The 14,187-nt window shown below is 36.0% G+C and overlaps 1 protein-coding gene across 4 annotated transcripts in view; it reads left to right on the top strand.

Moving 5' to 3' along the window:
* The window catches only part of TNKS2 (tankyrase 2), a 44,209-nt gene extending 31,813 nt beyond the window's left edge, over positions 1-12,396 (top strand). For 2 of the 4 annotated variants that reach the window (XM_081329394.1, XM_081329393.1), the window contains exons 18-27: positions 340-528; positions 1,831-2,080; positions 2,565-2,647; positions 4,048-4,168; positions 4,352-4,449; positions 5,290-5,364; positions 7,634-7,739; positions 8,745-8,931; positions 9,889-10,045; positions 10,670-12,396. In XM_081329394.1, the coding sequence (XP_081185520.1) occupies positions 340-528; positions 1,831-2,080; positions 2,565-2,647; positions 4,048-4,168; positions 4,352-4,449; positions 5,290-5,364; positions 7,634-7,739; positions 8,745-8,931; positions 9,889-10,045; positions 10,670-10,732 (1,329 nt within the window). In that variant the 3' untranslated portion in view covers positions 10,733-12,396. The remainder of the gene's footprint in view (positions 1-339; positions 529-1,830; positions 2,081-2,564; positions 2,648-4,047; positions 4,169-4,351; positions 4,450-5,289; positions 5,365-7,633; positions 7,740-8,744; positions 8,932-9,888; positions 10,046-10,669) is intronic. The other 2 variants (XM_081329395.1, XM_081329396.1) reach the window with 2 other exon arrangements.
* The last annotated feature ends 1,791 nt before the right edge of the window (positions 12,397-14,187 follow it).

Below are 14,187 nucleotides of genomic sequence, written 5' to 3'. Positions count from 1 at the left end.
AAAATGCTATACCTTTTTTTTTAATTTCCATGGGACTAGCAAAATAATTCTAGTAAGAAATGGAGGGTGTAAGAATATATACAAAGAAGAAGAAGAAGAACAACAACACTCTTGAGGGGCTGCAGTTTAATTTGACAAAGGGTTCTTCTTCCCGTAGAAAGACGATTTGAAACTTCGCCTTCTCAAAGATCTATTCTCTAGCCAAGGTCATTTGGGGTGAAAAGCAGCATTTATTAAAGATTTGTATATTGCACGTTAATGTCCTGAACCAAATTATAGGAAAAAAAGTTTGTTTTTCCCCCTGAAGATTGCACTATATAAATGTATTTTATTTTCCAGCATGTAGATGTAGCAGCTTTGCTTATAAAGTATAATGCGTGTGTAAATGCTACAGACAAATGGGCTTTCACACCTTTGCATGAAGCAGCCCAGAAAGGAAGGACACAGCTTTGTGCCTTATTATTGGCCCATGGAGCTGATCCTACTCTGAAAAACCAGGAAGGACAAACGCCATTAGACCTAGTCACCGTAAGTGATGGGAATTTTTTGAGAAGTTTGTATTAAGCTTCAGTTACTGGCTGCTGACCAGGGCAGAAGATTTGAGGGGTTAAAAACATGTAGTTGCCGTTGTGGACTACAAGCTCAAGCAAGGACAGCAACTCCACAAATCTTACTGAAGATGGGCATAAGGAATGTAAGTGTAGCTTTTGCAAGTACAGCGAGGGATTAAAGAAGCGATTATGTGTTTTTAACATTTAAAACTAATCCATGACCCCCCAAAAAACACATATAAAATATCAGCCATGCTTGCTTTGTTGGGAGTTTGAGCAACCTATATGTGCTCTTTGTACAAGGTTCATGTTTACTGGGCTCTATATGACTTGGGAATCATTAAAGATGCACAAAATCCATTGATCCACGAACTGTATTTTCAAGAGAACTTAAAAATATTCAGTCCCCTTTGGACCTTGTTGCTCCTGGAGAATTTAGCAGTTTCCGGAAGTAAATCCAATAAAATCAGAAGCAATTTGAGTTATTCCAGCCATGGTTTTCTAGTTTGAAACACCATTCTTGGAATACCATAACCATATACATGAATAATGTGGTTTTATTTTTTAAATTGTTTTTGCATTAAATTTTAGGAATTAAGAATCTTAAGGCCCATAAACATAAGTGCAACAGATTATTTCTAGGAAGTATTTTAACCATGTGAAATGAATTTTTGTTTCAAGATGTAACATGTCTTACATCTGTGAACTGTATATGTCATGAATATACCACAAGTAATGTAAATACACTCAGTTAAGTCCAAAATCACCCATTCATTGTTATGTTTAAATTGGCACCGTTGTGCATTTAGCTGTATCCTATCAGCATTTATTGATTTTAAGTTGCTCTCCGACAGCTGTGTACTCTGAAATATGTTCCTCTGAATTCCGCAGGGCACTCTCCCAGGTAAGTTGAGTATAGGATTGTAGGTTACATATGCAGCATTTTAATCTTTAAGCCTGTGAGAGGTAGCTTAGAAAGCAAGAGGAGTGTGATCCTATTCAGGTTTGTAGCAGGAATTAGATTTTAATCTGACCCTTAAATAATCAGAACTAAAATTTAAAGTATGACTCAGTCTTGGCATCGGAGTTACCATGCTCAAGGAACCGCTGGGCCAGAATATCTGAAATGACATTGTAAGTAACAAAAAAGAAAATTGGAGTAATTCAAGTAAAGCACCTGTTTACCTAACCTTGCAACTTAACTTGCATGCATTTGTGACTATTTTAACAAAATGATTTTGGTTTTTTGTTTTTTGTTTTTTGTTTTTAAAATTTCCAGGCAGATGATGTTAGCGCACTCTTGGCAGCTGCCATGCCAGTTTCCGCCTTGCCATCTTGTTACAAGCCTCAGGTTATAAATGTGTCTCAGAATACAGGAACTTCAGCTGATTCGCTTTCTTCCATGCCGTCCAGCCCATCTAATTTGTCAGCTGCCAGTAGTCTGGACAGCTTGTCTGGTAGCTTTTCTGAACTCTCAGTTGTTAATACAAATGGTGCTGAAGGAGCTTCTAGTCTGGAAAAGAAAGAAGGTGAGTCTAGCATTTTCTACTGGGTCAGCTTGACGTTGCTAAATGAAGGGTGGTTTACTTATGCATTAAGACAAACATCTAATGATGATCTGATGAAAACGGTTTCTGCATCCCAGATTCCTATTTATTTGATATAATTTTAATACAGAATCCTAGGAGGGACTGCTAGTCCAACATCTTTCTCAGTGCAAGAATCCAAATGAAAGTATATTTAAGTGATCATTTAAACAGCTATCTGTGAGTTAAATGTAGCTATGTTTGACTTGAAGCTTGCATAAATGGGCAGCCATGAAACTGATTTATTCAATTTCTAATATCTTAAGATTCAGGAAGACTTGGGTATCTTTTTCCTGGAAAAAAATTAACATCATGAAAGTAATTAATTGAGGGCTTCAACATGTTATGTTAGATTTCCCTACATTCTACCCCAAAAAGTTTTTTAAGCTTGTTCTTATATGTAGCTAATAATAACTTTCATATTTAGTTCTCAGTGTAGATTTTAGCATCAATCAATTTGTGAGAAACCTTGGACTTGAACATTTGATTGACATACTTGAGAGAGAGCAGGTAAGTAACCATTTTTGTTTGGAAACCAAGTAAACAATAAATTTTAAGGGAAACTGTTGCAAAATCATTGATTTAGATTTTAGCTTGGAGATTGATTATATCTTGAATTTCAAACAGCTAAGTTAAAATACTGATGAATGCACCCCAGCATTCACTCTTCCATTTCCTATTGTTCCTTAAAACATTTCTTAAACTAATGTAAGATACATTTTAGAGAATTGGCTTTGTCTGCAAATTATTTTTCCTAGTCTTCAGGAAATGTAAGGATATGAACACTGATTTACCTATATTAATTAGTAATTATACCAATAATTCAGAGTTCCAATTGTGCTAAACGTGAACGCATTTTTAAGGAAATGTTATTTTTTATTATTACATCATGTTTTACTAATAGAGTAAATTAAATTTGTTGATCCAGATAAAAAGAATTATGTAAGAAGCTTCCACATATTCAGCATCTTCTAAGGCAGCAGTCCCAACCCCGGTCGATAGACCGGCACTGGGCCGCGGTATGCCAGCAACCGGGCCGTGCAAACAAGTGAAGCCCCATCCGTGGGATGCAGGCAGCATGCAAAACCACACCTCCTCTGGTCTGTGGAAAAACCTTTCTCCATGGAACCGGTCCCTGGTGCCCAAAAGGTTGGGGGCCACTGTTCTAAGGCATCATTTTTGCCTCCTGTCATTACTCATTGATCTTTTGAAGTAGAATCTGGTATAATTCCCTCCCTCTTTTTTCTGGTATGGCAAATCAGAGTTCACAATTTACAATAAAATAGATTGATATTGTCCTTTGGGCTATGTGGCTAGTTTGGATATAGCTGTTTTGCATAAGAAGCAGTAGCATTCATACCTGAGTTTTGGTTGTATAGCTGCAAACCTTGTATGGCGTGTTGCATCTTAAAGCCTTTGTGTGAAAGATGTGAAATGTATAATATAACACTTCCTATCCTAGCATCTCAAACTATTTTATTTTAATTAAATTTATTAGTGATTTAATCCTAATATTTTAAATTAGTGATAATGATAATAAAACAATAAGACACGTATCCCTTATTCAAGCAGTAGGCTGTGACATATTTTCTTAAATACATTTTACAGAAAAATGTCTTAATGTCAAAAATGTCAAAATGCAGAATATATTTCAGTGGTTAATTAAGAAAACAAATTGTGATCCAATAATCCTTTTTGATAACCTAGGTTTTTTTTAATTGTACTTTAATCAGACAAAGGTTTTTGTTGTTAGCATGTCATAACTATTTCACTCTTGTTTCTAAGCGTTAAATAGCAGTATGGCTTCTGTGAAAACATTACCAGTTGAAATGCAAAAACCTGACCACAGTTTTGAATTCTTATAAAGAAAACTGATAATTTTAATATTTAATAATTCCTTTTCTTTGCAGATAACATTGGATGTGCTTGTTGAAATGGGACACAGAGAATTAAAGGAAATTGGAATTAATGCGTATGGTCATAGACACAAAATAATTAAAGGAGTTGAGAGACTGATCTCTGGACAGCAAGGTATGTTATAATAAGTAAAATATTTAATTAAGCTACATTTTATACATTTCTATAGTTCAAAATTGTAGCATTGCAGTTTTCATTTATTTTAATCACACACACCCCCCCCCAAAGAAGTGGGTGAGCCATCAGTACGTCTAAAATGTACTCAAGATGCAATGCTAATGTTGTCGTTTCTCTTAGGTCTTAACACATATCTAACATTGAATACTTCGGGTAGCGGGACGATTCTTATAGATCTCTCGCCTGATGATAAAGAGTTTCAGTCGGTGGAGGATGAGGTATATTATTAATGTATATTCTTAAATTCTTAAACATTATCTCTAGTGTCCTCAAATACTTCAATATTATGTCTTAGTATTAGTTAAATCTATTGCTATGAAATACAATAAATGTAACTAATTTTCCTGGCATGACTAATTCAGCAATCAACCCTGACTTCTTTGGGAACAATTAGTCATAATTTCATATTATTGTTTTCCACTGTTCAAACCCAAGGGCAGTTTACAGCGTACCGTAATCACAGTTATGGTAATAGTAAATTATCTTTTCAGAGAGCCAGTTTGGTGTAGTAAAGGTATCAGGATAGAAACCAGGAGGCTCCAAGACAAGATTGAGACAAGATTGAGCAGAAGATAAAAAAATGTTTTGAGATGGATTATACTGTAGTATAATTTAGTATAGTATAGAATGTAGTGTAGAATGAGGTGGCTGGATGGAGTCACAGAAGCAGTAGGCGTGAGCTTAAATGGACTCCAAAAGATGGTAGAGGACAGGAAGGCCTGGAGGAATGTTGTCCATGGGGTCGCGATGAATCGGACACGACTTTGCAACTAACAGCAACAACAATACTGTAGTAAGCAGTACTTGTGACTGTTTCCAAAGAATTAATTGAAATGAGGACTAATGTAAATTTCATCCACTGCTTCACATGAGAATATATGAATCTACATTTGAGATTCTGTAGAATAAGCCAATGCCAGTTTACAAAACTCCGGTAGGGAACACTGATCAATTATGAGGAAATTATTTCTAGACAAGAAAGTTTTATTCAGCTGAGTTAAATTTGGGTGTTTTGGTTTAGATTTTATTTATATATTTGTGTATATTTTAATATTAAGATGCAAAGCACTGTACGAGAACACAGAGATGGTGGCCATGCTGGTGGAATTTTTAACAGATACAACATCTTAAAGGTAATGTGTAGGTAACTGGTACTATTCTTTTAAATGGGTAGTTGATTTTAAAAGCTGAAAGGGGTTAGTGGCTTCTAAATAATGCATTATTTTTAAAGAAATTTGGGAGTTGAAATCTTTGTCTACAGCTAATTGATAACAGTGATTGACATTTTAGTTGAAGTTATTCTGCTGTATGGATGATTTTTTCCTTAACATTTATTATTATTTAACGTTATAATTTCATTTGAATTTGTCATTTTAACTATATGTATACCCTTATAGAGTCATTATTATATAATGAAGGGAAAAATATTTAATCCCCTGCTGATTTTTTACATTTTCCCACTGACATAGAAATGATCAGTCTATAATTTAAATGGTAGGTTTATGTTAACAGTGAGAGATAGAATAGCAACAAAAAATCCAGAAAAATACATTTCAAAAAAGTTATAAATTGATTTGCATTTTAATGAGTGAAATAAATATTTGAACCCGTCAGCAAGATTTCTGGCTCCCAGGTGTCTTTTATACAGGTAATGAGCTGAGATTACGGTAGGAGCACTCTTAAAGCGAGTGCTCCTAATCTCAGCTTGTTACCTGTATAAAAGACACCTGTCCACAGAAGTAATCAATCAAATCAGATTCCAAACTCTTCACCATGGCCAAGACCAAAGAGCTATCCAAGGATGTCAGGGACAAGATTGTAGACCTACACAAAGCTGGAATGGGATACAAGACTACCATCAAGCAGCTTGGTGAGAAGGTGACGACAGTTGATGCGATTATTCGCAAATGGAAGAAACACAAAATAACTGCCAGTCTCTATGCAAGATCTCATCTCATGGAGTTTCAGTGCTCATCAGAATGGTGAGGAATCAGCCCATAACTGCATGGGAGGATCTTGTCAATGATCTCAAGGCAGCTGGGACCATAGTCACCAAGAAAACAATTGGTAACACACTACGTCATGAAGGACTGAAATCCTGCAGCACCCGCAAGGTCGCCCTGTTCAAGAAAGCACATGTACAGGTCAGTCTGAAGTTTGCCAATGGACATATGAATGATTTAGAGGAGAACTGAGTGAAAGTGTTGTCAGATGAGACCAAAATTTAGTTTTTTGGCATCAGCTTAACTCGCCATGTTTGGAGGAGGAGGAGGAATGCTACCTATGACCCTAATAACACCATCCCCACCATCAAATGTGGAGGTGGAAACATTATGCTTTGGGGGTGTTTTTCTACTAAGGGGACAGGACAGCTTCACCGGATCAAAGGGACAATGGACGGCCCATGTGCCATCAAATCTTGGGTAAGAACCTCCTTCCCTCAGTCAGGGCATTGAAAATGGGTCGTGGATGGGTATTCCAGCATGGCAATGACCCAAAACACACTGCCAAGGCAACAAAGGAGTGGCTCAAGAAAAAGCACATTAAGGTCCTGGAGTGGCCTAGCCAGTCTCCAGACTTTAATCCCATAGAAAATCTGTGGAGAGAGCTGAAGCTTTGAGCTGCCAAACGTCAGCCTCAAAACCTTAATGACTTGGAGAGGATCTGCAAAGAGGAATGGGACAAAATCCCTCCTGAGATGTGTGCAAACCTGGTGGCCAACTACAAGAAATGTCTGACCACTGTGATTGCCAACAAGGGTTTTGACACCAAGTACTAAGTCATGTTTTGCGAAGGAGTCAAATACTTACAGTATTTCATTCATTAAAATGTAAATCAATTTATAACTTTTTTGAAATGTGTTTTTTCTGGATTTTTGTTGTTGTTATTCTGTCTCTCACTGATAAAATAAACCTACATCCAAATTATAGACTGATCATTTCTTTGTCAGTGGGCAAACGTACAAAATCCGCAGGGGATCAAATAATTTTTTCTCTCACTGTACCTGAAAAATATGATCAGTTCAAATGTAAATAATAGGTAGTTCAAAATAAGTAGTCCTCAATTTAGGACCAGTTGCTTAGTGTCCATTTTGACATTATGATGGACCCCCCCCCCCAAAAGCTACTTACGTTTAGTTTGAAGTTATGGCATCCCCCCCCAAGATCACAAGACTATTTGGGGCTCTCAGTCATAAGTTGAGGACTACCTGTAGTTAATATTTTAGTTTTAAATAAGGTTTTAGATTATCAAGAGTTCTAGAAAAAGAAACTTTATATTACCAGTAAGGATTTATTTAAGGAAGAATTATGATCTCTTTATTCCATGTTAATTGCATAGTGCCATTACTATCAGAAGGTATGGAAGAAGGTTGACTGAAATTTTGGATTTTTTTCTCCCTAGATACAAAAAGTATGTAACAAAAAGCTTTGGGAAAGATATACTCACAGGAGGAAAGAGGTTTCTGAAGAGAATCATAATCATGCTAATGAAAGGATGTTGTTTCATGGTATTTCATTTTGTCTAAAAGTTAAATTGTATTTCTTCAGATGATTTCAGTATATTGATCATTGTTAGAAATTCTGATTGTTGTATATACAAGATCTTTATTGAATTTTAACCAATAATTGATTAATTGGTATAGTAAAAGAGTTCTTGTGCAACTCAATTCAAATCCTGTTAGAGAATTTCCAGCGTATGTAGCCTGTACATACATACTATATATATATACATTGACTCAAAATAACCAGACTGTAATGATATCTGTCAGGCACAAAACCAGATCCATGCCTGTAGAGTTCAGACTAGCTATTTTATTGTTCCCTGCCTATAATACAGGAATCTCCCTTGACTGGCAGCTTTCACCTGGGAAAGACCAGATAAGACTCATAGGCAAGGGAGGGAGGGGTCAGACTTTGCCCTGTTGTGTTTACATAACAAATCCAGGCTAATACCCTGCTTAACCTCCCCCACCCATTCCCCTGGATTGGGATGGTTACTCTCCAATAATATCACAGTATATATTTTATCTAAAGCAGTTGGATCACAATATGCATTTCCAGTGTCTCCAACAGCCCTGTATAAAACTGAATCTGTAGTGCTTGTGTATGCCTAATTTAGAGTCGGGTTGGCTCTGTAGCACAATCATAGATTCACAGAATTCAAACCAAACTTGTCTCTAATGCATTAAATCAGTGCTAATCAAGGAATATATAGATTAGTTGTAACCATACCAGATTTTCTTATCATGTTCTTCCCCCACCTCCACTCCCAATATTTAATTCAGTCACAGTTCTTTTCTGGGATAAAAATTCAAGTGTGTTTTTCTGCATAAGTGGCAAAAAAAAACCTTTTATGTTTAAATATTGCTAAGCACATTGATTTGTGCTTAGATTGTAAGCCGCCCTGAGTCTTCGGAGAAGGGCGGGATATAAATGGGATTTTAAAAAAATATGGTAAAAAAAAAATACTTCCATTCGAAGAATATAAAAACCACTTTCTGTTTTATATTCAGGCTCTCCTTTTGTGAATGCAATTATTCATAAAGGCTTTGATGAGAGGCATGCCTACATAGGAGGAATGTTTGGAGCAGGAATTTATTTTGCTGAAAATTCTTCCAAAAGCAACCAGTATGTCTATGGTATTGGTGGTGGCACAGGTTGCCCCATTCACAAAGATAGGTCCTGTTACATCTGCCATAGGTAAGATATATTTATTTTTATAGCTGCATGCTCTTCAGAGAACCTTATTTGGCACACAGATTTCAGCGGGTCTAAACAAATAAAATAACAGGAAAAACCAAATGCGCAGGTATAGAATAGGTGGTACCTGGCTCAATAGCAGTTATTATGAGAGAGATCCAGTTGTCCTAGTGAACCACCACTTAATGAGCTAGCAACGTGCTATAGAGGCCAAAAAAGCCAATGCAGTCCCAGGTTCCATCAACCTGGCATCAGGGAGAGTATCGAGATCACATGAAGTGATAGTACCTCTTTATACTGCACTGGTGTGACTACACATAGAATACTGCATCCAGTTTTGTATCGCCCTAATACAGTGCTGAGACTGTCTAGTCCAGGGGTAGGCAACCTTGGCTCTTTTATGACTCGTGGACTTCAACTCCCAGAATTCCTGAGCCAGCCATGCTGGCTCAGGAATTCTGGGAGTTGAAGTCCACGAGTCATAAAAGAGCCAAGGTTGCCTACTCCTGGTCTAGTCTTAACAAAGAGAAGGACTAGGGGTGACATGATAGCAGTCTTCCAATATTTGAGGGCGTGTAGGAGAGATGTGGAGTCAACTATTCTCCAAAGTACCTTGGGGCAAGCAAGAAGTAGCAGATGGAAGATTAATCGGTGAGAGATCCAACCTAGAATTAAGGAAAAATTTCTTGACAGTCAGAACAATTAGTAACAGCTTGCCTCCGGAGGTGTGTGCTTCACTCCTTCACTGGAGGTTTCCAAGAAGAGGTCTCTGCTATAGGAGTAGTTGAATGGAAAGAGAAAGGCATTTTAATCAATTTTAAAAATGTTTATTATTTTAACAAACCACCACCCACAATGGTTGCATAGTACTCCGGGTTACTTTTCTCACTGGATTTATTTATTATTATTATTATTGGTACACATTTAATAATGAAATGCTTCTCTTGTTTAATATAGGCAGTTGCTTTTTTGCCGGGTAACTTTGGGCAAATCATTCCTACAGTTCAGTGCCATGAAAATGGCTCATTCCCCCCCAGGACACCATTCAGTTACTGGACGACCTAGCGTAAATGGGCTAGCTTTAGCAGAATATGTCATCTACAGAGGAGAACAGGTAATGTATTTGGGATTGTAAATATTGGAATGTATGATATTCACTGATCTGGAAACGGAATATTATGAAGAAGCCTCACTTTCAAACATGTCAAATGTCTTAAATCTAGATCCTGGATATTGTATTCATGGGTCAGCAAATCTTGCCCATCTAATAAACACATGTTTTCCTTAAATGTATGAAGATCCATTCACATTATTTTATTTTGCTTTACTCTTACTGTGTAGCATAATTTTTAGTTGCGATACATCGTGCAACGTCATGTGACGTCGCAATTTTGACATGCCTGCCCTATAGTATCATTTTGATTATAGGCCTTTTGTGGCAGCCATTTTGTGAATATGCCATTTATCTTTCAAAACTGCAAATACCCCCACTGGACCGGGCACTGATTTAGCAGTCTCTTGCTTTCAGTGAAGTTTATTTCAATATTAAATCAGTATAGTTAAAGCAATAATTCTGTTTCTTTATTCAGAACTGATACTTTACATATCTTTTAGCTATTTTAACTTGCCATACATATTTTTCACCACTGATATTAGGTTTCACTTACTGTAAATATTTTGACCACCAATAATATCTTTTTTAAAATGTGAAGAAATAATAATCTCACTTATCTTTCAGGCCTATCCAGAATATTTGATTACCTACCAGATTGTGAAGCCTGAAATTGCCACAGAAGCTTGAAATTCCAGCTATTTTACAAAGATCAAATTTAGCAGTACTCTTAATTGCTAATATACACACTTATATCGTTCCCTCCCCTCTTCCCTAACTTGGTGGTAGAAAATGTGAATAAAATCTAACATTTTTGACAGATGAAGCTTTAATAACTGTATAGTAAGTTTTCTAAAAATTCAGAAACTTTTTCAGCACTTTAAACAGATCTCATGCCAGGTGACACACTGGTTTGTCTGTACTAAATTATAAAACAGATATTAACTTGAACTTTGTTTTCTATTTGCCATTTCAGTGAAACCTAACAAATTGTTGCTATACAGGAACTCATTTTATTAAAACTGTTCTTTAAAACACTACATTTACACAGAGAATGATTGCATTTGTAAAACTGTAAATAAGAGCTTTTCTACTAGCCTGATATTTATTTGCATTGTATTTGTAAAATGTTTCAGAACTGCAGTACGTGGAAAACTTCATTTAAATTTCACACCCTCGTCTGCATTTCATCACAAGCAGCTGTGAAAAGGACCCCTTGAGAGTCTTGTGTCATTTGGCTTTTCTTCAGTTAGTTGAGTTTAATGGAGGAAAATGTATTCCAGGAGATGGTTCCAGATTGTGCACATTCCTGAGGAATCTAGTAAACATTCCACTTACTCATCACATTGATCACTACTTAAAATATCTTTTTGAATGGGGATAGGTTAGCTGATTATTTGTCTAATGTAGAGAAACTTTTTGATTATCATTATAACAGGGTATTTAAGATTGAACAAGCATATCTTCCTGATTTCTGTTTAGGTATAAAATGGTATGCTATAAAATCAAAATGCATGGGGACAAAGGGGGTACCCACACCCTTCAAAACACTGAAAACTTTTTCACACAGCCTTTTCTAAAATGTAGCTTCCTTATTCCTTCAGTTCAATCAAGATATTTTTCATCTTTGCAGGTTCATGTGTAAAATATATTTCTGTGTGTATATATATATATATATAATTCAATTTTTTCCATTGATCCAATTTTAAATGCAGTTAATTGCAGTTCTTCAACCTTTCAGACTATGTCCCATGATGTATTTTTAATTATAGATCATTCATACATTATGGTTTTTTAAAAATTGCCAAGAGTGCTTAAATTGTCTGGTATCTTAGATTTGAGTCTTAAATAGTTTGCAGTACACGTGTAGTCAGTGCATGAATGGTTATAAAATCATGTGAAAAATATAGTAAACATCACTTCATTGTGATCGCTGCTGGATAAAGGACAGTTCAGTTGAATAAAAGAGGTCTTTGCACTGCATGTTTTCTATTCACTAGCTTAGCCAAATACCCGAACAAGTATTCATGCAAACTATGCTAACTATGATTTTGAAAAACTTTTTTCATTATTGAAAATATTTCATTCTTTGTGAGTGATCGTTTAATGTGATGTAAATTATTGTGATATTGGTAGCATTTTAAATGGTACCATAGGGTTGGTAAGAATGTTTTTAATTTTGCATGGCATTCCTATTTTTTCAGATGGCAAAATGCGTAATGGTTTTGGTTGTGTTGAGTTGAGGTGAACTTCAAGCCTCCTGTGCAATTAGAGCTTTATTCATCTTGAAAATGTCTTACCTGTATTGTATCGCATTCTTCACCATTCAACCTAAATAAACTTCATTCACAAGCTTTTTGGTAGCATGTAGTATGATTGTAAGTTATTATTAAAAATTAATATGGCTGGAGTATTATTTAAATGTAGTTATTATATTTGTTTCCTATTATATGGGTGTTTTTGACTCTGGCCATATATCTAAAATCACCCTGTTTTTTGGAGAGCTTACACAAAGTTCACTCTAATATCTATTTCTCTCATGCAGCACATAATGTACTCTCTGTCTTATGTCTTCATAATATTTTTCTTCTTAATTTTGGCATATTTCAGAGTATTCTTACATTGTAAGTTTTAAGTAAGATTGATCTATATATCAGAACAATGCAAATATCAAGATGGCTTGTCATTTTAGGATAAAGTCTTTGTTTTACTTTGTTTTGTTTTAAATCCACAGAGACCATGTTTAAAAGTGGGAAGAGGCAGAACAAAAAAAAGTTTACTATAATTCAGTTAATATCTAAAGTTTAAAATAAATTGTCTATAAACCACAAATCACCCTTACAGCTATATGTTCAGGATAGAAATAAGGTAAGGTAAGGTAGTTTGACAGGGAAGAAAAGAAAAAGATAGGTGGCAAATTCATAACAGATTTTTTTGCTAGTCTCAGCAATTTAACAGTTAGTCTATACCAGGTGTGTCAAACTCGCAGTCCTCACTTGATGTGTTGCAACATATCGCGACTTTTTTTGCCACTGCCGGCAACGGGATGGGCGCGTTTTTGCTACGATGCATCCGGCCTACAGGCTGGCAGTTTGACACCCCTGGTCTATACCAAATTCCTCCAAATACTCAAATTCTTACTTGAATATAGTAAGGATTTGTCCTGTGATGCATCCTGAAATTCTGCAGCACTCCTATTTAAGTTTGAATTAGTTGAAGGATGCTAACCTCAATTCCTGTCATCCTTCCAAGCGTAGATGGTGAATCCTGCAATGGAAAAGCATAGATGCTTTCGCCACAGTTCTGTAGAGTCAGTGAGGGAAGAAACTTTCAAAATTCATAGATTTGCAGTTTTCTAATATTCTCACTGTCAGACCCTGGTCCAATTTCAAACATTTGGGGGGGAAAGTTCTGTTCTAAGAGAAACATTGTTTTGTGGTGCTGAGTGGGATGTTTTGAAGTGTTCTTCAACACCCTCCGGTTTAATCTTAGAACTGATGTATAGGAAGACGTTTGTGGTTTTTTAAAATTTTTAATGATGTGTTGCATCTTAATTGACAATGGAATTGGTAGGAGGTTGATTGTCAGTGTTCGTGTGCATAACTGAATAATTCTAAAACTTGTATTTAAAGTATGAGCTGTATAAGTACAATACTAGCTCTTAAACCTTTTGATATGGTCTGTCGGGTAGGCAACCTTGGCTCTTTTATGACTCATGGACTTCAGCTGGCTCAAGAATTCTGGGAGTTGAAGTCCACGAGTCATAAAAGAGCCAAGGTTGCCTACCCCTGGTCTATGTGAACTTCAGCGCTATAGTGTGGCATTTCTCAGAATGAGTGCATAGATAAGACTTCAAGATTCCTGATTTCATTAAGCATGATGCATGGAATCTGATCACACTGCACACACAGTTGAATTAACTTTTATCATTAATGGGACCACAAAGCAAACTGTCATGATTACATTTCAAAATGAAATAGGCTCAAATGAAGACTTCATGCAAATGTCTGATACTTCAAAATCATGAAGCTGACACCACAGACTGAATCATTGCTGGAAGCAAATGAAGTTTTGTTTCTGAACATTTATTTATTTATTATTGGGACTTATATGCCGCGCTATCTCCCGAAGGACTCAGGGCGGCT

The sequence above is a fragment of the Vipera berus genome, assembly GCF_964194415.1.
Source record: "Vipera berus genome assembly, chromosome: 5".
Lineage (NCBI taxonomy): Eukaryota > Metazoa > Chordata > Lepidosauria > Squamata > Viperidae > Vipera > Vipera berus.
This window is presented reverse-complemented; position numbering and strand designations above follow the sequence as displayed.